The sequence below is a fragment of the Marasmius oreades genome, chromosome 2 (genome assembly GCF_018924745.1).
Source record: "Marasmius oreades isolate 03SP1 chromosome 2, whole genome shotgun sequence".
In the NCBI taxonomy this organism is placed as follows: Eukaryota; Fungi; Basidiomycota; class Agaricomycetes; order Agaricales; family Marasmiaceae; genus Marasmius; species Marasmius oreades.
Window position 1 is genome coordinate 4,664,920 of NC_057324.1, and position 24,847 is coordinate 4,689,766.

Here is a 24,847-nt window from a genome sequence, read left to right on the forward strand (position 1 = left end):
TGAAGCGCCGAGCCCAGCTGAACGTATACACCAGAGCATGGGTCTCCCTAACCAAAACCCTGCCCTGCAACCCCAGGAGGAGGATGCAACGTGCGAGGTAGACCCCAAGGAGCTTGGTCCATTTTCCAATGTATCCATCCTTTGGCTCACTCACTGGGCATCCAAGGAGACGACCATCAGCGTAGCGTCCTTGAATAGGCTCTCAAATGAAGTCATTTGTCAACCAGACTTCGATCCGCGTCATCTTGAAGGGTTTGACGCGCAGCGCGAGTTCAACAGACTCGATAGGTTCTTAGAAACACTCAAGAACAATGATTCAACGAAACCGAAACCGAAAAACGTTCACTTGCTGCCTTTCGAAGCGAGTGACGTTTGGCGTCGTGGTACGATTTCTATCCCGATGCCCTGTAAAGGCCATACATTCGATTCTGAGGATGCAGCTCCCCAACTCGTCATCACAGATGTCTGGTACCGGCGACCGCTGGACATCATCAAGTCCGTGGTGAAGGATGAAGAGTTCATGAAGTTCCATGTTCGTCCCTTCAAAGAGTTTTGGGATTGGAATGGACACGTTCAGAGACTCTACGGGGAGGCTTACACGTCAAATTGCGCAATGAAAATTGATCGCGATAAGGTGGAGAGGCTAAAGGAGAAGGGTTTGCTCGACGACAACTTGGAGGTGGTTGTTCTTTGGATGATGCTAGCTTCCGACTCTACCCACCTCACAAACTTCGGCACCGCCTCCCTCTGGCCCATCTACCTCTACTTCGGTAACCGCAGCAAGTATGAACGTGGACATCCTAAATTCCATGCAGCTCATCATGTTGCATACATACCCCAGATCGCCGACTTGGCTCGCGATGTTTATCGTGAAGCGTACTGCCAACCTCCTTCAGATGCCATTATGCGACAACTCAAACGAGAGGTTATGCAGGCAGTCTGGAGACTCGTCATGGACGACGATTTCGTGGATGCCTACGAAAATTCCATCGTACTGGAATGCTTTGACGACATCTCTCGACGATTTCTCCCCGATTTCTTCTCTTATTCAGCCGATTACCCCGAAAAAGTCGCCGTCGTTTGCACAAAATACTTAGGTACCTGCCTTTGCGTTCGTTGCTTGATTGAAAAGCATCAAGTACGAATGCTTGGCACCAAGCTTGATATGGACCGTCGCCAAAGGTTGCGGCGTATTGACAGTACAGCTCGCCAGAACTTGGTGAAAACCGCCCGTTGGCATATATTTGTTCGTGGTCGAGGCGTCGAGAGCACAGTAGTGAAGGATTTACTCGATGGCAAATCCCTCACACCCGTTGTCAATGCCTTCTCGGAGAAGCTTTCAGAGTTCGGCTTCGATGTCTACCAACTCTTAACGGTAGACTTGCTCCACGAGTTTGAGCTTGGGGTGTGGAAAGCAGTCCTCACACATCTGATCCGCATGCTTTACACTCTCAAAGACGGTTCCGTCGATGTTTTGGATGAACGTTATCGTCGTGTTTCAACTTTCGGGCGGTATACTATACGGAGGTTTCACAACAACGTCTCACAAATGAAGAAGCTGGCTGCTCGCGATTACGAGGACATCCTACAATGTGCCATTCCGTGCTTCGAAGGCCTGTTCAAGTCTGAGAAGATCAAGTCAAAGAAGACAGAAAATGTCATACCAGCTCTCCTCTTCGACCTCGTTACATGGCATGCATATGCCAAGCTCCGTCTGCACACCGATTCGACAGTAGCTTCGTTTGAGGAGGTCACCAAAGAGTTGGGCAAGACTCTGAGATCCTTCCAAACAGCTGCCAAAAAGTTCAACACGCACGAGACTCCCAAGGAGGTGGCAACGCGCCAGCGTCGTGAGGCAGCATTGCTTCAAAGGACTGGAGCCAAGGCTGTTGTTGGTAGATCAGAGCCAGAGTCAATGAAGGGGAAGAAGAAGAAACAGGTCGATGGTACGGCGCAGAAAAGACAATTCAACTTGTCAACTGCTAAGACCCATTTCCTTGGCGATTATCCACAAGCCATAAAGGAATATGGGTCTACCGATTCATATACTACTCGAAATGTCCGTGCTCTGCCCTCCCCATCGTCCATTGTCTGTCACTGACTGAATTCCTTCCCGCCTGCAGAGCGAATGCCAGCACCAGCAGGTGAAGCAATTCTATCGGCGAACCAACAAGCAGAACCACACCGCACAAGTCGTTCGCCTCGAGCAGCGGGGTCGAGCACTCGAAGCCCTCGCTTGCAACATCCCTACTGTACAGAAGCAGAAGAAAAGGACTACAAAGCCCAAAAGGGTGAGATACCTTGCTGGGGGTTGCCAACGGTTGCCCAAGACGGACCCCTCTGTGCGTTACCATATTGCCAATGGACAAGAGTTTCGAGTAGATCTGTCAGAGTTAGATTGGGTAGACGAAGATGGCGATGAAGATATCGCACTCCAGGTAAGTATCGTGGCATTATAAAACTCTGTTGCTCGACTAATTCGTCGTACTTAGGACTTTGTTCCTAAACTGAAAGACCACCTATTGCATCAGTTGCTGGGGCCGGATTCGAAGACGGAATTCACGGACGAGGAGCGAATGCTTCTCTCATTCACCAATGATTGCATCTACGCCCACCGAACCCTCCGCGTCAACTACAATACATACGACAGGCTCAGATCTCAGGATTCTATCAATATCCGTACCCATCCAGATATCATTACCCTGAACTCAAATGCAGCCGAAAACGAAGAAATCCATCCTTACGAGTACGCACAAGTGGTTGGAATTTTCCACGCCAACGTCCGCCTTTCACCATCGCTGCACATGAAGAAGGTATCGATTACAAGGCGTATTGAGTTCCTTTGGGTTCGATGGTATGAACTCGATACGTCTCACAAGGCTGGTTTCCGAGCCAAGAGACTGTATCGCGTGTTGTTTTCTCAGCCAGATGGTCCCGAAGCTTTTGGCTTCTTGAACCCAGCCGACGTTATATGAGGATCTCATCTGATTCCCTCCTTTCATAATGGAGCTGCAGATCCGACTACCTCCCTGGTACCTTACTCGCTGGCACGTCAACTAGAATCCTTGAATACTTGTGGATTGCGGGAACGTGAAGAGGAAGACTGGAAGTTCTACTACGTCAACATGTAAGATTTCTCAACTTTCTGTACCAACAGTTCTAAACTGACTCGTAACATGACAGGTTTGTGGATAGAGACATGGTCATGCGTTATCGGGGAGGTGGCGTCGGCCATATCCAATTCCAGGAGTATCTGAGATACTTTGAGAAGGATGCTGGCCTGTCCGAACAAACATTGCCATCGTACGACTCAGACGGTGAGGAGATACCAGCGGAAACCAATTACGACGACGAAGACGAGAGCGAATGGTCTGGTCCGCAAGAATCTGGTTCTTCAGAGTCGGAATCAGGTAGTGACTGGGTCATGAGCGACCCGGAGAGTCAACGACCCAGCGCGGACGAGGATAGTGGAGACGACGACGAAGCTGACTGGGAGAATGATTACCAACATGCCACGTTATGATTCTGCGGTGGCACTAGTTATGTTTGGACGATCCGAGAGTACTTATGCAAATTTGGGCACACGTTGTAACGAGTTTTATATATAATAATGTGATACTACGGTTCACAACGTCTACATTGCAGCATAACGTCCACAACTCATTACCACACCGACAACACCTTACTTCGGTATGCTACGCTTTTCCGGCCTCGTAACAACGTTATGTCAGGTTTCAAGGAGTACTGACTATCTTACAACAGCATTGCGATACCCTCAAAACCTTGTACCACCCGTGGCGGACATATGGGTGAGTTACATTGAATTTCATTGGTGTTGTAAGACTATTACAATGTAATTACAAGACTACTATAATGCTTACTATCCATAACGCCGTACTATAATGGCCATTACGGATGGTACCGGCATTGCAGCGTGGCCGGATTTTTGCTGATGTCTCCGTTGTTTACAATGTCATCGCAATTCTAGTATCCAAAGCCCTGTTTTTCCATCCCCTCCATGGTTTCGCCCATCCGCAGCAGTGGCTGGACCTTCCAATTCCTCAGGAGCTTTGTCAGGAAGCATACAGCTTCACTTGTCTAGCAACCTTCTTCCAATACACGTGCGAGCACCTGCAGAAAATTCAATCGGTATCCTCTCCTGCCATCCTCAGCTTCCTCACTAGACTTCGAGATACATTGCTCCAGGTAGAGCGATGTGGATGCAGGGAGGGGTTTCCACGTTGGCCTGCATTTGAGATGAAAAAAGAACATTGAGAAAGAAACGAAGGATCGTACCAGTGTGGTAAGGGTACTCCATCTCAGAAGTGAATTCTTTATAACCTCAAGACACCCTTCCTTCAATTTGAACGCTGCGGCGGTTTCAACCACTTCTTTGAAAACACTCTTGCCGGTGGTGGTAATGAGCGAGACGACAGTAGCCCCAAACTCGATAACTTCGAGTGCGGTCACTGTGGTGTATTCGGCGACATTCTCAGAGCTGGAACTGGCGATGAGGGTTGGATTCGTAGGATAATACTCTAGGTAAGCTTTGACGTTCATCTAGAGCATTGTTAACGATCAGTTTGAATGGTCGAACTCGTAGAAAACGGAAATGTACCTGCTCGACGTAATTAACGCCATATCCTGTAGCTTCTGGACGTATTTTACTTCTTCTTCCTCCCAATGAAGCCATTTGTCCGTAAGAGCACCCCTAAAGCATTTCTGAACTCCTTGTAAGCACCAAAACGGTAATTGGTCGTTTGGGCACGAAGCTAAGGTTTGAGCCAAAGCCTTCGTCGTCACGGAAGTCATGATGTGGTCGTTCCAGCCGGTCATTCGGGTATTCAAGCACTGTCCCTCTGTTCAAGTGAGTGAGCGGGGAGATGATAAATCTATGCTGAAAGACGCACTCATGATTCAAGTTTGCTTTGTTCTCAGTTTGCTTTCTTCCCGATCTCTTTCTTTGGAAAATTTGCCTGCTATATTCGTTGTATTCCTATCGCCTTTGACACCAGTTATTTGCCGCCAGAAGGCGAATGCTCGACTCCCTGACATCACGTCGCGTAAGACGAGAAGGAGCAGCAACAAGCGGATCGTGAAGAGGATGACTGTTGAGTTTCCGTCAGGAGAGGTCTTGGAAATGGACTGGGGGTGGAAAGCGTACCGTGACAATTACTGCTGTGATGGTTGTTTGAGAAGAGACAGCAGCGTGTCACTCTGCTCGGTGTTCGCTCGCGAGTCGTCCTACCCACGACCACATCCAAGGCGTTCCAATGACTGCACCTTCCGATCCCTAGCCAAGTACCCATTTTCGGTCCCGGCCCCTTGACCACAGTAGAGTCAATCTTTCTTTCTCGTCCGCTCCGTCAACTAGAAAAACAACTGTGCAGGCTCTCCCTCCCTCCTGTCCGTTCGCGATGCTGAAGTTGCTCGGATGTCATCAGAGCTGGAATCGTGAAGACATGAAGGCGATGGAGATGCAAGGGGAAATTATAGACGTGCACGCCGACAGATCTCCTCTTGTAGAGTCGCAGAGCAGATGCAGCGGGTTCCTCCTCCTCCACTGTCACTCTTCTTGAAAACGCTCGTCCTGTTGCCCTCATCCAATCTCCTTCTTTCCCAGCGATACCTCTCGATGTATTTCGTTCTTGTCGCCGTTGTGTAACTTCGACCTTTTCAAGCCGGTGGAGGGGATTTTGTCACATAAGTCGTCTAAGATTTTCAAACGAATTTGGGGATAGCAAAAAGATGTTGGATTTCGGACGACAGCGTTCAATTTGTATTGAATGTATGCCCTGGTGAGTACTGCACTTCAAATAAATCAGCATTCGTATCATTTGGAGGGGATTCAGACGAACGGACACCATCACGGAAGATCTCCAAAAGGCCTCTTCTCGTCGCCATGAAAATACACAACTTTCGTCGTCGAAAGAGTATTAAGATACGGAAGAACACTCACGGTGCTTCGCTAACAAGTATCAATTCTCTCTTTTTCTCCGTCGTTAAACCGTCGAAAGGCGGCCCAGAAAACAGGTTCGAAGATCTGCAGAAACTTCTGTAAGAACACCCCAAAAGCTGAGCACTGAATCACCGATACGTACTTTAAAAGTCTCTTCTTTTTATGGTTTCAGTCCCGCTACCTGTCACAATCCTCGCACTACGGTCTACCTGATATCTTTGCCGTTGGATCGAGAACTTGAGAAACTCGCATAACCTGGATGGCTGGCCCATGCTTGAACCTTGAATATTTGAATGCCAGAGTTTGCATCGCAGTTCTGATGAATTCGAGCGCGGAAGTCCTCTTGCAGTTTGAGAATTCTTGAGAGCTTTGAGGGATAGAGCCGCGGGAGGAGGACAAGCGGCGCTACAAGCATGTTCCTGCGGTTTCGGCTTTCCTCTCAACGTGCATCAACGTTAAACAAACTTCCGAATTGATTCGAACTCAATGTACATCCAACGCCTGTAACCTCCGCCTTCATTTGGTGCTACTTCCAGAAGGTGATATATATATTCATTCATCCTGTTATTCACGATCCACCTGCCATACAGGTACCTTTTCATCGCACGGTTCCGGCTTCTGTCTCGCGTTTCCAATGCCCGCCTTACTCTGCTGTTACTTCTAGAGGACTGTATGGATATTCACCCTATCTCAACCTTGATGTATTTGCCTATCTTTTATACAGGTACCAGCACTGATTTTTTTCCCCGCGAAAACACAGGTTGACACAGCTGAGGCGTGTTTTACACATTGGAGATACAGCCTCATTCAGGTATCTTCGGTCTTTCGACATGGGATTTGATCGGGCTGGCTGCTGGAGAAACGAGCGTCAGGTACGTATAATCTAGCCTGACCTTCGAATACGGACGGAGTCAAACGAGAAACAGGTTTATATATTTTCTTGGCCTTCGTTAAGCCAATCAGTTAGTATACTTTACCACTCGGCATGTATAGTACGGATGCTTGAAACCTGGAGATGCAGTGTTCATCATCAACGTTCACAACGCACGGAGGCGCTGGATCAGAACTCGACAGGTCCTGACTATGCGATGGACATAGAGAACACTGCATCAAGAACCGTTTAACAGCATTGCGAACACGAGGGGCCACTATGTTCTTTTTCGATCCTGTTGTGACTGATCCTTGTCCAGCGGTCAAATGCGATATAAAAAACAATGAACATGACTCGTGCGGTCCTTCTGGCGCCCCACTTCTTCCCCACTTCCACCTTCTGCAATGAGTTTCTTCCAAGAAGCCTATCAGGTCTCGATTGGACAGGGGACATTTAGCGCGGTTACGGGAAACCAGAGAAATACCACCTACAATGACTGTACTATTGTCGAGCGGCAGAAGAAGAAACGTACGATATACGATGAGGTGTGTAAATGGTGGACATGAGAGCATGCAGTTCTAAGTAATCATGTAGTTCCCTGACATCCAACGCGGATTTGTCCGCAGACTCAAGGACGTTGATCACCGAGATACATTCACGCGGTGGAATTCCACATTACAAGAATGCGAAATAGAGTTTAGGGTCGAAAGAACAATCAGCACCGCAAAAGTCCATGGCGACAGTTCATGTTTTACGGTGGTGTCGTATAAAGGGCAGGATGCACAAAAGGCGGGTGATAACTACCTTTTCAACTAGGGGGAATCTCATATGAATGGGACTCTTCAGGCATGGAAAAAGGACTTTCGAAAGTTCTATGAGACCACGTATGTCTGTTTTTGCTGTTTGAGGAGCATTGACCGAGCGGATAGCAGAAATACAATGAAGATGCAATTGTTTGGGATCAACCGCTCGAGTGTTCCTCTGCTGATATTTCACAGAGGTGAGATTATGGTCGTTATTCGGGTTCCCGCTGACAGATTGGTGCAGAGCTTCTGCCTCTTGCCCATTTCTGGGATGGGCTTGGAGATTTCGGGCGAAGTTATGCCTGTACGTTGGCTGTAAGCATCGAGTATACTTTTCATGACCTTGATTTGAATTAACAACCTACACAGCGGCGTGTATGGAAATGTAGAGAATCTGAGCTGTGGATAGATCCCGTGCAAGGAACTTTGATTCGTGGAGTGCAGGGGCCCGATCACGATATATATCATTTTAGCTTGCCTGCTGTCACGTTGCCATCAAGCGTCGAACTGCTTCTCCAGGAAGACGTTTGCTTCCGCTACTTCTCTCGGCTCCCATTGGACAAGGAATTCGACAAACGCGCCATTGACGTGCTCCACTTTGCGTTCGGTATACTTGGAGAAGAGATACCTCCGATTATCAGTCGACCCTACGTCCTTTCTACCAAGACGAATTCCATAATCGCAGTCGGAAGTGCAGCTGCCTGGTATGGATATGACGGGTGCCTCGACGGCCGAGTCGTTATGCCAGATGGAAAAACAAGGTGCGTTCAAGAGGAATTTGTTAAATATCAGTCGCTGATCGACATACAGATTCACTCTTACAGATGAAGGCTCAGATTTGAAGTTATACTCATTTGGCAACACGCATGCCTGGATGTCGCAGGCTTCGAGTGTATTTCACCGACTCGGAATCTCGTTGGATGACAATTTGTCCTCCTATGGTGAGTCTTACTTTGAATAATCTCTGCCCAAGCTAATCTTTTCAGAATTCGTCTTGCCATCGATTTGCTTTACGGGATCAATTGAAGACTCACAACGACGCTTGGAGGATCAACCCATATATTTCTTCCTCCATCCAGTACCCGAACATGGCGTGCCCACCCACACCTGGTCTTACGACGAAAATGGAGAAATACCCATCCCGCGCCATCAGTGCAAAGACCTTGGTCTACCCACTGAGCTTAGCACGAAACACGTGTCACGCCGCACACGCCGCACACACCGATGGCCTAGCAAGACGTACAAATACATCCACAAGTGGCAGATTGCAAGAGGTTTCGATCCAACTACCACCGACTTCGCACGTTACCTCGAATATCCCATATATGAAGTTAGGCCATCAGAATCAGGCCGGTTTGAAGAGCTGTGTGCTGCAGGTGGGGTTTCAATTTTTTTAAATGTCAATGATCCTACCACTCATGCTCTCTCTGTTTGTCAGATGCCTCCGAAGCACCACATTTCACAGGTCCTTCTCTCACTGTTATGCTTTCTGATTATTACTCTGTCAGCCGTGATTGGTTCAATCTGGTCAGCAATCACAGCTCCCCTCACTTACGCCGCCGATGAAGATTCAGAAATTTCTGCGGCATTGATGTAGTCGCTGGTCAGAGCGATGCAGCAGCTTGCGTCATAAATTCTAAAGGCCAAAAGAAAAAGAGTGCAATAAAGAACATAATTAGCAAGCTTCATTCATCTTAGCTACGTTCTAGAGAGCCTCTATCTCCTAATCAACTTCAGAGAGGAACATCTTTGACCGATCTTAGCATCGAAAACCCTGATTTCCATCCCTCCGCGGTTTCCCTTGCCCAGAAACCTTCCGACCCCTCAGGAACACGGTCAGAAAGCACAGAGCTTCGGTTGTAGCAAACTTCCTTCCGATGCGTGCTCATGAACCTGTGAAATTCAATCAGTGTCATACGGAAAGTTGAATGGGCCCTTACCAATGCTGAAATCGGTAAACTGTGTGTCCGACATAATGTAAATTTAAGTTTCTCGGATTCCTCGAGATAGCGCGAGTTGTGATCTGACGAAAACAAACAGATATAACATTCAGTCCGGAGAGGGTGGCTTTGCTTCAGAAATGGAAGCCGACTCACGGATGCCAACCGTACCGACGGTTACCTATGGCAACACGGGAGTATGGACATTGTAAGCCTGACGCATAGCAAGCAGCCAGCTGGGACAAAATGGTCACTCGCCGACACTGCGTTTGCGTTCCCTCTTGACAACGAAGATTTGGGAGCGAGAAGTGTCTGGAAGCTAAATCAAAACCAGTTCGCGGTCGATAACTTCAAATCGTTTCGTGGTTGACTTCGGAAAATCCTCAGCGTAGAATGCGGTGGTACCTTGTTAAGTTGTTAGTCTTCAAGGGCCTCTAGAAGAGCTTCAGTATTGACTTGATCTCTGTACCGGACACGAAGAACTCACGGGAACACGCTCATATCCTACTACATCTATAATCCGTACCACCACATCTTATTCGCCTTCATGCGACGACACGAGATGATAGAATGAAGAGCGGGTAGAAGGTGAACTCCAAGTGGGGATTTTCGGTGGACAAGGACCTATTGTGTCCGGCATCGTTAGCCCTGAAACGACACCCCAGAGAACAGAAGAACCCCACTCACGTTGTAGCACTCCGGCATAATACCCTTCAGTTTCGCATTGACCGAATCCCTGCTATCATGTCGATTCAACCTCTGACTATTCTGTCATCTTCAAACCGTAAACACCCATCTCAGTCGCTCGCCTTCCCTGAAACGCACGGTACCATATACCCTTGCCTTTACCCTCGCTCCTAGACTTTTGAATATCTCGACGACTTCCGAGTCGAGCGTACGTCCCATGAGATCCCTCAGCCATGATTCGCGGCGTGCCAGTGCCGGTGAGCACCTCAGCGCCGTCGCCAGCTAGTTCGTTCGCTGCTCCAGATAGACCGATGTGAGTTTAGGTTACTATGTAGGAGTTTCCATGGCCTGTAAGGTGAATAGATGAAAAAAGAGAGCATGAAAAGAAACGAAGTAACGTACCAGTATGGTAAGCGTACTCTTTCTCAGTAGTGAACCCTTTATATGACTCAAGACACCCGCCCTTCTATACTAATCTTTTCAACCATTTCCTTGGAAAAGCCCTGGTCGGTGGTGGCGATAGGCGAGCCCCTGGAAGCGAGACGACTGTAGCACCGAGCTCAATAACCTTGAGTGCGGTCACTGCGGTGTATTGAGCGCGCGATATTCTCAGAGCCGGAAATGACGACGAGGGTTGGCTTCGTGGGTTTTAACTCTGGCGTGCAGCTAGAGCCTTGTTAACAATCAGTTTGAATAGTCAAACTCGTGGAGAATGGAAACGTACATGCTCGACGCAATTAACGCCGGAATCCTGTAGCTTCTAGACATATTTTAAATTTTCTTCCTCCCAATGAAGCCATTTGCCCGTAAGAATACCCGTAAAGCGTTTCTGAGCATCTGATGAGCACCAGAAAGGTAACCGATCTCGCGTCTACCAGTTCCGAACTAAAGTGAAGTGAAATGATTATAAGACAAGATTACCTGCGGTAAAGGTGCTGAAGGAAACGAACCAGGAACATCAGTACCCTGTCCAATATGTTTCAACAACTTGGGCATGAAACACAGAACCTTCTAATCCTATCTCCGCCTCTGACTTGCCCTTCGGTCAAGTCTGAGCCACCCTTTCCACATCCAATGCAAATCGTTCTTTCTTGAATCTCTGCTCGAAAACGACGTGAGGATGTAGTCAAAGGCCACCTTCACCGCCTTTGTGAAAGCAGAGCCGTACTGAAGGAACGAATCAAGCGTAAGTGTCATCGGAAAGATGTCAAGAACGATAGCTCGGCACCTGAACTCGGAATCCTGACGTCGTCCTTAATGATCTTCCTATACAGCACAAGATCAATCGTTCAGGGACTTGTACGGTAGCATGGGCTTTTGGTGTTGAGTGTTGGCCTTCAAGGAAGGTGGAAGGCTCAGCGGAAGCTCGGCGCTGTCGTCATGGAAGTCAGAATGAGATATTTCTGGCTGGCCATTCGCGTAGTCCAAGCACTATTCTAGTCTATCGCGCTGTTCAAGTAAGAGTAAGCGGGGAGCTGAAGAATATACACAGAGGACGCACTTTGTGTTTCAGCTTTCTGCAGCTTCCTCTCCCAATCTCTTTCTTCAGCAAAATTGTTTGCTATTCATTGCACTGTTATCGCTCCCGACACCACTATCTTCCTCCAGAAGTTCAATATTCCACCTGAGATCCGCGTCGCTTATGATAAGAATGAAGAGCGACGAGGATCGCGACGTTGGAAATGGGTACAATCCTTGAGGTAGAAGTGCCGGAAATGGACTGGGGGATGGAAAGCACGAGCGATTCGAGTTGACAATTATTGCTGGGATGGTTAACGTTGTGTGAGAACAACAGACGGAAGCGTGACGTTGCGCTCGGTGTTCGCTCGTGAGCGATGACGCCCACGAACACGCTCGCGGCTCAAGGCATTTCGACGACAGCTAGCGCCTAGCCCAGGGTACATTTCCGGTCCTTGTCACTCTCGGCTCCTCGATAACTGTTCCCATTCTTTTCCGCTCGGCATCCTTCGCAACTTTCAGCCACATGGTACACAGCGGAATCGGTTCCGTGATAGATATTATCAACTCGCATTGGCAAGAAACGCGGCATTCAACAGCTGTACAAACACGAGGCGGCTATGTTCCTCGATCCTGTCATGACTCCAGCGGTCAAGGAATGCGGTTCTTTCTGCTGCCCACTCTCTTTCCCACTTCCACCTTCCTTTCGCAATGAGTTTCTTCCAAGAAGCCTGTCAGGTCTCGATTGGACAGGGCACATTTAGTGCGGTTACGGGAAACCAGATAAATAATATCTACAACCAGACTGTTGAGCGACAGGAGAGGAAACGTACGATATACGACGAGGTGGGTAAATCAGTATCCATGTATGGCATGGAACCCTCTGCTTCTAACGAATATTGCAGTTCCTTGAAATCCGACGGGGAAGTATCGTTAGGCTGCAGGACCTTGCTCGGAAAGATTCCTTCACGTGCTGGAATTCCACATCACAAGAATGCGAAATTGAGTTTAGGGTCGAAAGAACAATCAGCACTGCCAAGATTCATGGCGACAGCTCATGTTTTACGGTGATGTCGTATAAGGGGCAGGATGCACAAAAGGTGGGTCGTAACTAGCTTTCAATTAGAAGAAATCGAAATCTCATATAAACATAACTCTTCAGGCATGGAAAAAGGACTTTCGAGAGTTTTCTGAGACCACGTATGTCTGTTTGCACTGTCTGAGGTGCATTGACCGAATGGATACCAGGAATACGACAGCAATGCAACTGTTTGGTATTAACCGGTCGAGTGTGCCTCTGTTGATATTTCATGGAGGTCAGCTTCTTGTCATTGTTTCACGTTCAACTTGCTGACAGATTAGCTCAGCGCTTGTGCCTCTCGCCCATTTCTGGGATAGGCTTGGAGACTTCGGGCGAGGGTATGCCTATACGTTCGCTGTAAGCATCAAGTATAGGTTTTGTGTCCCCAATTTGAATCAACAGCTTACACAGTGGATATCATATTGTTTTCCATCTGAGGTGTGGATAGATCCTGAGCACGGAACTTTGGTTCATGGGGTGGAGGGGCCCATTTCCAATCTATTTCATTTTTACTTCCCTGCTGTAGAAACGATGCCATCAAATGTCGAACTTCTTCTCCAGGAAGATATTTGCTTCCGCTACTTCTCTCGCTTCCCATTGGTAAAGGAATTCGACAGACGTGCCATGGACATACTGGACCTCTCGTGTGAGGTAGGACAAGAGATATCTCCAATCATGAATCGACCCTATGTCCTTTCTAGTAAGACAAATTCCATTGTCACAGTCGGACTCGGTGGATCTTGGCATGGAGAAGGGTGCCTCAACGACCGAGTCGTCATGCCAGATGGAAGAACAAGGTGCATTGTGGAACTTGAACTTTATGTTCAATTCAGTGGCTGATGATCAACATATAGATTCACTCTCACAGACACAGACTCGACTTTTGTTTTATTGTTTGATACGTTTGCCGATCAGAATACCTGGCACTCGCAGGCGTTGAGTGTCTTCCACAGGCTCGGAATCTCGTTGGATGATGATGATTTGTCGACTTACAGTGAGCCTTACTTTCAAGGATCTCTACCCAAGCTAATCTATCCAGAGCTCATCTCACCATGCATCAGATTGAGAGGACTAACTGAAGACCTGCAGCGACACTCAGAAGGTCCACCCATATACATGTTCCTCCATCCGCTAGCCGGAGGTGATTCACTCATACCCACCCACACCTGGTCTTATGACGAAAATGGAGAAATATCCATTCCACACCATCATGGCGAATACCTTGGTCTACCCACCAAGCTTAGTGTGGAGCACTCCAAAGGCTACAAATATTGCTGGCCTAGCGAGACATATAAAGCCAACCGCAAATGGCAGACTGCAAGAGGTTTCGATCCAATCACCACTGACTTCGCATGTCATCTCAAATATCCCATATGGGAAGTCAGGCTATCAGAATCAGGCCGGTTTGAAGAACTCGCAGGTGGGCTTTCAGTTTCTTACTGTCAACGTTCTGACCGTTTACGCTCTCTCTCTTCAGACCCCTCCAAAGCATTGACTTTTGCGGAAAGTCCACGCAAGGATATTGAAGGTCAATGTGAGCTTGCCATCCTTCTCTCACTGTTACTCTTTCTAATTGTTCCTCCAACAGCCGTGATTGGTTCATTTTGGTCAGGCCTCACCGCTCCGTTCACATTCGCCGCCGACGAGGACTCAAAAATTTCGGTAGTATTGATGTAGTCAGAACGATGGAAGGTTCAATATTGCGGTGTAACCCAACCCTATGTCATTGTGGCAATTAATATGACTTACATTCATATCTCAATAGTACGAGTTGACTATTGATACATTATACACTCTCCTAACCAACTTCGCGCGCACGTCATCCACCATCATTTCTCCCAGAAAGCAGCAGTTCGGCCTCCCGGTCCCTCAGAAACATCAACAGGAAGCACATGGCGTCGGTACTCAGTTCATCGCAAACTTTCTGTCCAATGCATCAACCTCCACGTTCGCTACCTAATCTCTTTGCCATGAGACCGGTCGATGCTTGACACCATTGCCATTAGGCGTATATTTCCGACACTGACATCGCGATGAACAAGTGCCATCATAGGCCTCCCGGTGAGCTGAAAATGTCTGTGAGAATACACAAAAGTGAAGATGTATGGTACACAACTGACCTTGTATGGCATCGCCAATGGCAATCACTATCTCTCTCCCGAGTGCTACAGTGCATCACGTCCCGCCCAACCTCCTCAAAAACGAGACGAGACGAGCGTGGCAGTGTCCTCTCATCTGCGTGAAACGTCGAGTCTGCGTGGCTTGACGAACAGTCGAAACGTCCTGGTATCGCACATCCCACAAGCGACGAGTGTAAGGATGTTGGGCACGCCACGTTCTTTCAAGAGCCAGTACACCTCCCCCTCCTTCGCCACATTCTTTCCGTCAACTCGCTAAGTGTCTTTGCCTTCACGAACACATTTCTCCTACCCTTCTTATCATATACCTTGTCGCAACGTGGCAGCGTCCAGTAAAAGGGCTGCCAAAATTGAACATTGGCACCAATGTAGCATGTGATGATTCCCGCCTCGTTGTCATCAGGCTGTTCAAAGTATGAGTAACAGACGACATAGTTTAGTCCAGAGTGTTGACGCACGTAAAACGGGTATGATTCTGTTTCTCCTTGACACTTCCGCCGTCTTCTCGGGGTTTCCGTGAGCATTGACATTGCGTTCGAAGTGATTGGACCAACCATCTCGCAAGAACAGGTCCAAAAACTGTTCCGGACCCATCGAGACGAAGAGGCAAAGGGATTTGAGGGCGTTTCGTGAGACTTGTTGGACTCAGTTCGTGGCCAGTAGGAGAAGTTGCGGAACCATGAGTAAGTATTCAATACGAATGAGTTCAATCGTAACATGGTAGTAGATAATTCTGTCGTCGTAATGAAGAGATGTTCTATACAGCAAGGAGAAATGCATTTAGATGAGGAAAGGCACGAGAAAAGTAGAAGAGCTCACCATATAGCGATTTGTCTCAAAACACCAGCCGGCAACATCACCCGTCTTAACTAACGATACCATCTGCGTCCCCCAGTTACCAGCGCACAACGTAGCACGGGTGCAGCCCAGTAGGGATGAATAAAGACGATTTGGGGAGATGTTGCCATCAGGAGGGACAATCCCAATCGAGGTAATCCTCAACCCATTGACATGATCCACAACACCCCAAGCACCCCTCTGTTGGATACAGCCGAGGCTGTGTAACTTCACCCGCCTCTAACAGGCATACCAAGTTGCGGATGGCTCCCCATCGATATACATCCAGCTGCCAGCAACTTCGTGAGGGTTAATAGCGACAGTTTCGAGCGAGGCTACGGATATGTGCACAGTTGATGCAAGTGGATGGACTGTGTGGTTGTATGTCGCTTCGTCTTCCACCCTTCTTGAAAGCCAACTCCCAACATGGCTGAGCGTAACCTCGGCAACTTGCCTGTTGGTCATGAAGTTGAGGTTTTAGCCAAAGCCTTCGTCGTCGCGGAAACCAGGATGGGATCGTTCTGGCTGGTCATTCATACAGGTCCAAGCGCTGTTCCGCTGTCAAGTGAGTAAGCAAGGAGATGATACATATATGCTGAAAGACGCACCTAATGAATCGAGTTTTTTCATTCTTCAACTTCCCCTTCCTTCGGCAAAACAGAATGCTACGTTCATTGCACTTTCAACGCTTATGACACCATTTATTGCCTCCAGAAGGCCAATACTTGACCTGAGATCCGCGTCGCGTATGATGAGGATGAACAGCAACGAGCGGATGATGACCTTGAGAAATGAGTACGATTCTTGGGTTCTCGCCGGTAGAGGTGCAGGAAGAGAAATGGGGATGAAAAGCACGAGCACCGCGAGTCAACAACGGTGGCTGTGATGGCTGTTTGAAAACAAGATACGGCAGCTTGTCACTATGTTCAGTGTTTGCTCGCAAGTCGTGACGCTTACGAAAACGCCCAGGGCGTTCTAACGACGACACCTTCCAATCCCTAACCAAGGCGAATCTACCCTCTCTAAGGTCGTTTCACGTCTCCTTGACCACAGTGGACTTGAGCTTTCCCTTTCTCAGTCAACTAGTAACTAGTAAACCAACCCGTCCCTGTATGCTCTCCCTCCCTACGTCTGGTCGCGTTGCTGAAATTGCTCAGAATGTCATCTGAGCTGGAGGCTGGACTCGTGAAGACATCGGGTTGCTTCAGGGAGATGCGAAAGAAATTCTAGACGTGCACAGTCGTCTCCTGAGGACAGTAAGCGAGGAGGGATCCAACCCTAATCTGCCGTCCACCCCATCGTTTATGCCATCTTGACTAGTAGAGTAGCTGAAACAGACGCGGCGGGCACTTCCTCCACTGGCACTTCTCTCAAAAACACTCGTTGCGCTTCCCTCATCTAATCTCCTTCATTCCACGCGACCCTCCCGATGTACTTGTCATCGTTGTCCAACTGCCTCCTCGAACCGGTGGAGAGCTGGCTGAAAGACGATGAACTTCGGTATATAGGCGAAGAGTTGGAGTCGTTTGAGAAACAGGAAGGGGAACGTTGGGTTCAATTGTGTTGTGTATGTCCTCATGAATAGTACAAGCGGGTCAAATTCATAGCATTTAAGATGGGTTTCGTACGAAAAATCGGAGAGAAGATGTTTGTCATTGGACAAGACATCATCAGCGAAGAGCTCTGAAGAGGTCTCTTCACGTCGCGGTTCAGATACACAACTTTTCGTCATCGATAGAGCATTAAGATACGGAACGAAGCACTCACTGAATGTCACTGACGGATCCTTGCTTTTTTTTCTATCGTTAAAATGTCGGAAAGGTGGCCAAAATTGGTAGTCTGAGTCTGCCACAGGAATGTTGTTAGATCACTTCAAGAAAACCGACTGATACGTACCTCAAACATCCTCTTTCCGTTATACCCTTCAGTTCTCCATCGGTTATCGCAATCCGGATGCTCATTTCACCCGCTACATTGAGCTCGAAGAATTTCATTTCTTGCATAACTCGGAAGACTGGCCAATGCCTGAATTTTCGAGTTTGAATTAAAGGAACTCGAGCGCGGAAAAGCTGGGCCTGAAATGGGACAACCATGTTCGCACGGTTCCGGCTTCTCTTCACTCAAACTCCAACGTCTGCAATTGTCGCCTTACTTCACTTTTTCTTTGGAAAATGAACTCGCTCAGGTGTCTGTCTTCCGTGGAATTGATCAGGCTGGACGCTGGACAGACAAGGGCCGAGGTATGCATATTGTAGTCTGGTAATCGGACGGCAGGGATCAACCATGTCTAAGTCTTTGGTTTGGCGAATCAGCCATATGCATACCACCCGTTGTGTATGTACGGTTGCTCAATATAGTGGTCTTATCAACTCACATGGACACACGGAACAACTGGATCAGTATTTGATAGCTCCCAAGTCCTGACTATGCGACATATAACACTGGGTCAAGATTCAAGATCAAGAACTGCGGTTCTATTATACAGCATTGCGAACACAAGAACACAATGCTACTATGTTCATCAATCCTGTCATGCCAACTGATCCAAAGGCTACATAACTACAACCTACGTGTCGTTCACGATGCAGTTCTTTCTGTCCCCCACCTTCTCTTCACTTCCATCTGTCTGCAATGAGTTTCTTTCAAGACGCCTGCGGAGTTTCGATTGGACATGGCACAGTCAACGCGTTTACAGGAAACCAGACAAACAATACCTACAATCACTATATTACTGAGCGGCGGAAGAAGAAACGTACGATATATGACGAGGTGTGTAAACAATTTAGTAACCTAGGGGCTAGAGGCATGCAGTTCTAATGAATGTTGTAGTTCCCCGACATCCAACGCGGATTTGTCCGCAGACTCAAGGACGTTGATCACAGAGATACATTCACGCAGTGGAATTCCACATTACAAGAATGGGAAATAGAGTTTAGGGTCGAAAGAACAATCAGCACCGCAAAAGTCCATGGCGACAGTTCATGTTTTACGGTGGTGTCGTATAAAGGGCAGGATGCACAAAAGGTGGGTGATAACTACCTTTTCAACTAGGGGTCATCTCATATGAATGAGACTCTTCAGGCATGGAAAAAGGACTTTCGACATTTTTCTGAGACCACGTATGTCTTTTTGCGCTGTTTGAGGAGCATTGACTGAGCGGATAGCAGAAATACGATGAAGATGCAACTGTTTGGGATCAACTGCTCGAGTGTTCCTCTGCTGATATTTCACAGAGGTGAGATTATGGTCGTTATTCGGGTTCCCGCTGACAGATTAATGCAGAGCTTCTGCCTCTCGCCCATTTCTGGGATGGGCTTGGAGGGCTTGGGTGAGCTTATGCCCATACGTTGGCTGTAAGCATCCAGCATAGGTTTTGTGTCCTCGATTTAAAGTAACTGCTTACACAGTGGAACATATGGAAATGTAGAGAATCTGAGGTGTGGATAGATCCCGAGCAAGGACCGTTGATTCATGGAATAAAGGGGCCCGATCGCTATCTACATCATTTTGGCTTGTCGGACTCGGATACTCCAGGTGAAACATTGCCATCAAGCATCAAACTTCTTCTCCAGGAAGACATTTGCATCCGGTACTTGTCTCGGCTCCCATCGGACAATGAATTCGACAAAGACATCATTTACGCGCTCCACTTCACATCCGATAGACTTGGAGAAGAGATACCTCCGATTATCAGTTGACCCTACGTCCTTTCTACCAAGACGAATTCTATAATCGCAGTTGGAAGTGGTGTTTGAATTGGATATGGGTGTCTTGACGGTCGAGTTGTTATGCCAGATGGAAGAACAAGGTGCGTTGAAGAGGAATTCGTTAAATATCGGTGGCTGATTGACATACAGATTCACTCTTACAGACGCAGGCTCAGATTTGAACTTATACTTACTTGGCATTATGAATGCCTGGATGTCGCAGGCTTCGAGTGTATTTCACCAACTTGGAATCTCATTGGAAGATGATTTGTTGTCTTACAGTGAGTCTTACTTCGAATAATTTCTGTCCAAGCTAATCTTTTCAGAGCTCGTCTCGCCTTTCATCTTCTTTATGGGATTAATTGAGGAGCGACGCTTGGAGGATCCACCCATATACGTCTTTCTTCATCTGTTCCCTTTATTTGTGCAACTCAAAACTGAATCAGTCCTGTCCACTCACACCTGGTCTTATGACAAAAATGGAGAAATACCCATCCCACGCCATCAGTGCGAAGACCTTGGTCTACCCACTGAGCTTGGCATGGAAAGCATCATGGAAAGCGACACATATGGATGGCCTAGCGAGACGTACAAATCCATCCACAAATGGCAGATTGCAAGAGGTTTCGATCCAACCACCACTGACTTCGCATGTCACCTCAAACATCCCATATTTGAAGTTAGGCCATCAGGCCGGTTTGAAGAGCTGTGTGCTGCAGGTGGGGTTTCAATTTCCTAATTGTGAATGGTCCAACCATTCATGTTCTCTTTGTTTGTCAGGACCCTCTGAAGCACCAAATTTTACAGAAAGCCCATGCAAGGATGATCAAGGTCAATGTGAGGTTGCTTTCCTTCTCTCACTGTTACTCTTTCTGATTGTTACTCTGTCAGCCATGATTGGTTCAATCTGGTCAGCAATCACAGCTCCTCTCACTTACGCTGCTGATGAAGATTCAGAAATTTCTGTGGCATTGATGTAGTTGTTGTTGAACTTATCGTTTAACATGTGACCATGTCAGTCATAAGACTTAGACACAAGACTCCTTGGACATTAGTACTTACTCATGTACATACCTTTGTCACTTGTACTTACACTATCATTCATAAGCATAGAACTTAGATGACTGAGCTTTCTCAAGCATCTATTTATATCTACCAATAGTCTGTAGATATCCATGAGGAACAATAACCTTGTTACTCAGACACATTCATTAGTAACTATCTTTAGTTATAGTCTTACTCATAGTGAGAATAATCTTACTCATTCCTTACTCATTCTAATGATTGTCTTACTCATAGTGAGAATATGCTTAGTACAACATAGCTATTATTATATCTACAAAGTAGTATAAAAGCTAGGTAGTAGCAGCATGTAACGATAGGTCATTCTATACAAATATCCTAATGCTTTAACTCTCAAAGTCCTTAGCAAAGTGAGTCATGCACCACTGTGCACTAGGCTAACAAATGTCTGCTTTCAATAGGTTATGGGCCCCACACACCACAAGACTCCTAGTCAGTGTCACAGATGGCGGCAGACCTATGACCCTTTGCAGGACATAGAGAAGTCACCAGTGGATATTGGATATGGCATAAGGGAAGTGTTTCTTTCTTCTCTTTTTCCATCTATACTAGTATCATGGGCCTTCACCTTCGTACAAGCCCTACCTCTATATTTTATCCTTCATACTCCTCTAGTCGTGCCTGCACGCTTGTGCAACGCAGACCGAGAAGGTTTCATCCACTTACATGGATGATTCGTTTGGGACAACCGTTTGGACCCCAAACTAGATAGCTTGTAGAATAGTAATGGTCACTTTCGTAAATAATTAAGTACAAACTCCACTATATGCTATCAGTCCTTTAAATGCCTAGTAGTTTATAAGTTTATTGATTTGAGATCGCTCATTGGACAATGCCTAAACATGTACCTGTGGGTATCATGTGAGAAAGCTTGTGTAACTGATGCAGATCAATCAACAAACTTTAAACAAAAAGCTTTCTATTGGGCATATAGATTTTTACAATACATAGTGAGTCCGGGATTGAGACCGGATCACTGAAGTGACACATGACATGGAAACTGTTATCTTAATTGATAACGACTGTTTGTGGCCAAAAAGACTCATAATCTAGAGAAAGACAGATTGTTTTTCTACTCAGAAAGTTATTGAAATGGTATCTACAGAGTGGATACAGAAGCAATCAATGTCAATGGTTCAATCCAGTGACTTGAGCAGTATTCGATTGAACCATTGACATTGATTGCTTCTGTATCCACTCTGTAGATACCATTTCAATAACTTTCTGAGTAGAAAAACAATCTGTCTTTCTCTAGATTATGAGTCTTTTTGGCCACAAACAGTCGTTATCAATTAAGATAACAGTTTCCATGTCATGTGTCACTTCAGTGATCCGGTCTCAATCCCGGACTCACTATGTATTGTAAAAATCTATATGCCCAATAGAAAGCTTTTTGTTTAAAGTTTGTTGATTGATCTGCATCAGTTACACAAGCTTTCTCACATGATACCCACAGGTACATGTTTAGGCATTGTCCAATGAGCGATCTCAAATCAATAAACTTATAAACTACTAGGCATTTAAAGGACTGATAGCATATAGTGGAGTTTGTACTTAATTATTTACGAAAGTGACCATTACTATTCTACAAGCTATCTAGTTTGGGGTCCAAACGGTTGTCCCAAACGAATCATCCATGTAAGTGGATGAAACCTTCTCGGTCTGCGTTGCACAAGCGTGCAGGCACGACTAGAGGAGTATGAAGGATAAAATATAGAGGTAGGGCTTGTACGAAGGTGAAGGCCCATGATACTAGTATAGATGGAAAAAGAGAAGAAAGAAACACTTCCCTTATGCCATATCCAATATCCACTGGTGACTTCTCTATGTCCTGCAAAGGGTCATAGGTCTGCCGCCATCTGTGACACTGACTAGGAGTCTTGTGGTGTGTGGGGCCCATAACCTATTGAAAGCAGACATTTGTTAGCCTAGTGCACAGTGGTGCATGACTCACTTTGCTAAGGACTTTGAGAGTTAAAGCATTAGGATATTTGTATAGAATGACCTATCGTTACATGCTGCTACTACCTAGCTTTTATACTACTTTGTAGATATAATAATAGCTATGTTGTACTAAGCATATTCTCACTATGAGTAAGACAATCATTAGAATGAGTAAGGAATGAGTAAGATTATTCTCACTATGAGTAAGACTATAACTAAAGATAGTTACTAATGAATGTGTCTGAGTAACAAGGTTATTGTTCCTCATGGATATCTACAGACTATTGGTAGATATAAATAGATGCTTGAGAAAGCTCAGTCATCTAAGTTCTATGCTTATGAATGATAGTGTAAGTACAAGTGACAAAGGTATGTACATGAGTAAGTACTAATGTCCAAGGAGTCTTGTGTCTAAGTCTTATGACTGACATGGTCACATGTTAAACGATAAGTTCAACAGCTCAGAATGACATCTGAGCTGGAAGGTGGACTCGTGAAGATATCAGGTTGCTGGATGTCAGGAGGGTGAACCGCCTATGCATATGCCAGTAATAACACTTGGAACGCCCTACTAATGGGACTGGAAAACACACCTCAAGTATGAAGTGCACAAACCAACCACACCAAAAGAGTGTTCTTAGAGTATGGGGTGGAGGTCGGTATTCAAAGGCTTTAGTTTGCACTAAGAGGCACTAAGAAAAAGAGAATATAGGGATATTCAGTTTTTAAGGTTCAATCAAAGTTCTATTCCTTCTTATCAAATGACAAGACAAAACACTAGTTCAATATTTCCACAATAAGGATTCAACAAAGCTTTTCTCAAGACTTCACAAAGTTCAAGTTCAAGTTCAAGTTCAAATTTCCAATCAAGTCCAAATGCAATTCCAATTCAATATAAGTCCAAATTGACTTCAAAATCCAATTTCAACAATAGTCCCAATCAAATCCAAATTGCAAAAGGTCCAAATCAATCCAATCCAAACACAGAACTCCAAACTTCGACAAAGTGAGGGGCAAAGGTAAAATCCTTGAGCTAGTCCTAGTAGGTGAACTGCATCTCCGCTCGTAGGCTGCTGGGGGGAATTTTCCTGCTACCCTCCCTCCTTATATACACTTTTCGAAATAAAAATTATAAAAGTCCAAGATATGTAATAAACTTGAGAATAATAATAAAATCCCTTTCAGTCGAACAGAAACTCGCCTAATCAGGTATAATGCCAGAGATTGTGCCAGAAACCATGAGTAAAAATAATAAGCCAAGAGTCCCCTGCCTGTATCTATGTTACAATGACAGAGCCTAGACTTCCTGAGGTCTCCGAGATGCCCACATATCCTTGGAAACTTGTCTCCTATGTCACCATCGTCCTGTTGTCCTCTAAATAAGGAAAAGAACCAGTCGCTGTCCATGACATATCTCCTGTGTTCCTGTCTCCAGTAACAACTGTCATGTCAACCTCGCGAGGTCTAGACTTCCTTTATTTCGGTATCGTGGATAAACTCTACTAGTACCTAAATAAACACATTTTTAACATTTTTGAATATAATATAATCAAAATGGGAACAGATTATGAGGATTAGAGCAAGCCCAAGCTGCTAGTCAAAGCATGGGTCTATTTGCGGGTTATCCAAAGTATGAAAAGTACGAAATACCTTATAGATGAGAGTCTTTGACATTCCGAAACCTGTAGGAACTGATGAAGCAGCCTTTAAAAACCTTCGTTCATTTGCATAGGTCTTGTCTCACTCGCAAATACTTGTAGCAAACATGGGGACACTTGATTTTACTATCAATTTATTGATTTCTTCGATATTGGTTGAAAAGACGGAAACAACTCTTAGAAGTACATCTGGAAGTAACAATCGGATGGATGTAACTATCTAAAGTCCACTTCAGACTTAAGGAACAGAAATAATGCCGGTGGCTGTAACTTACAGCTGGAAACAAGAAAAGGGGCAGATATCGTAGATGTCCGTTTAGAAAGGGAATTCTACCAGGAAAGAACCATAGAAATGATCCCTGGAATGCAGATCGATATGTTTCGGACTATTCCAGATCGGATGAACAAGAGAGAATAAGGGATTCATGTGGACTCGCTAATGGGCGAAGAATACCACTCAAGAGTCAACCTAATATCAGAGCTACGGGAGTAGCACCAACACCAAATCAACCCAAAAACTAGTAAACCTCCGTGTAAAGTCTATCAATAACTCCACACACCAGGAAAGATTGCAAGGGTGGACTGCTTGGCAAAGGTTACGCACAAGATCACAGTCTCAATATTGTATGAAGGTCTTATGAAATCAATGTGTAACTGCAAGTGTAAAACACCACAGCTACG

The 24,847-nt window shown here is 46.1% G+C and overlaps 6 protein-coding genes across 6 annotated transcripts; 5 read left to right on the forward strand and 1 right to left on the reverse strand.

The window, feature by feature from the left end:
* Positions 1 to 4,180: 4,180 nt before the first annotated feature.
* Positions 4,181 to 4,693, reverse strand: E1B28_005227 (uncharacterized protein; the record flags this gene model as incomplete). Its single annotated transcript, XM_043149778.1, has 3 exons — positions 4,181 to 4,246; positions 4,297 to 4,560; positions 4,619 to 4,693. 3 exons carry the CDS (start codon positions 4,691 to 4,693, stop codon positions 4,181 to 4,183), a joined length of 405 nt encoding a protein of 134 aa, XP_043014386.1.
* A 2,541-nt stretch (positions 4,694 to 7,234) lies between these two features.
* Positions 7,235 to 7,646, forward strand: E1B28_005228 (uncharacterized protein; the record flags this gene model as incomplete). The annotated part of the gene is made up of 2 exons (XM_043149779.1): positions 7,235 to 7,375; positions 7,425 to 7,646. 2 exons carry the CDS (start codon positions 7,235 to 7,237, stop codon positions 7,644 to 7,646), a joined length of 363 nt encoding a protein of 120 aa, XP_043014387.1.
* E1B28_005229 (uncharacterized protein) lies at positions 7,549 to 9,278 on the forward strand. Its single transcript, XM_043149780.1, has 6 exons — positions 7,549 to 7,830; positions 7,878 to 7,948; positions 8,003 to 8,394; positions 8,444 to 8,574; positions 8,620 to 9,009; positions 9,072 to 9,278. Exons 1-6 carry the CDS (start codon positions 7,659 to 7,661, stop codon positions 9,197 to 9,199), a joined length of 1,284 nt encoding a protein of 427 aa, XP_043014388.1. The 5' UTR covers positions 7,549 to 7,658; the 3' UTR covers positions 9,200 to 9,278.
* A 2,833-nt stretch (positions 9,279 to 12,111) lies between these two features.
* On the forward strand, positions 12,112 to 14,492 carry E1B28_005230 (uncharacterized protein). Its single transcript, XM_043149781.1, has 10 exons — positions 12,112 to 12,564; positions 12,624 to 12,818; positions 12,881 to 12,918; positions 12,967 to 13,034; positions 13,086 to 13,156; positions 13,211 to 13,596; positions 13,654 to 13,793; positions 13,839 to 14,219; positions 14,277 to 14,333; positions 14,388 to 14,492. Exons 1-10 carry the CDS (start codon positions 12,430 to 12,432, stop codon positions 14,474 to 14,476), a joined length of 1,560 nt encoding a protein of 519 aa, XP_043014389.1. The 5' UTR covers positions 12,112 to 12,429; the 3' UTR covers positions 14,477 to 14,492.
* Positions 14,493 to 18,405: 3,913 nt separating this feature from the next.
* On the forward strand, positions 18,406 to 19,106 carry E1B28_005231 (uncharacterized protein; the record flags this gene model as incomplete). Its single annotated transcript, XM_043149782.1, has 5 exons — positions 18,406 to 18,543; positions 18,604 to 18,798; positions 18,856 to 18,893; positions 18,942 to 19,009; positions 19,057 to 19,106. 5 exons carry the CDS (start codon positions 18,406 to 18,408, stop codon positions 19,104 to 19,106), a joined length of 489 nt encoding a protein of 162 aa, XP_043014390.1.
* Positions 19,107 to 19,833: 727 nt separating this feature from the next.
* E1B28_005232 (uncharacterized protein) lies at positions 19,834 to 20,461 on the forward strand (the record flags this gene model as incomplete). The annotated part of the gene is made up of 3 exons (XM_043149783.1): positions 19,834 to 20,200; positions 20,262 to 20,318; positions 20,373 to 20,461. The coding sequence occupies 3 exons, from the start codon at positions 19,834 to 19,836 to the stop codon at positions 20,459 to 20,461; spliced, it is 513 nt and encodes a 170-aa protein (XP_043014391.1).
* Between the last annotated feature and the right edge of the window lie 4,386 nt (positions 20,462 to 24,847).

Coding starts and splice junctions, on each gene's coding strand:
- E1B28_005229 (XM_043149780.1), top strand. CDS start 7,659: ATGAATGGGACTCTTCAGGCATGGAAAAAGGACTTTCGAAAGTTCTAT. Junction 7,949..8,002: donor GTTATGCCTGTACGTTGGCT/GTAAGCATCGAG, acceptor CAACCTACACAG/CGGCGTGTATGGAAATGTAG. Junction 8,575..8,619: donor TGACAATTTGTCCTCCTATG/GTGAGTCTTACT, acceptor TAATCTTTTCAG/AATTCGTCTTGCCATCGATT.
- E1B28_005230 (XM_043149781.1), top strand. CDS start 12,430: ATGAGTTTCTTCCAAGAAGCCTGTCAGGTCTCGATTGGACAGGGCACA. Junction 12,919..12,966: donor CGAGAGTTTTCTGAGACCAC/GTATGTCTGTTT, acceptor AATGGATACCAG/GAATACGACAGCAATGCAAC. Junction 13,157..13,210: donor GGTATGCCTATACGTTCGCT/GTAAGCATCAAG, acceptor CAGCTTACACAG/TGGATATCATATTGTTTTCC.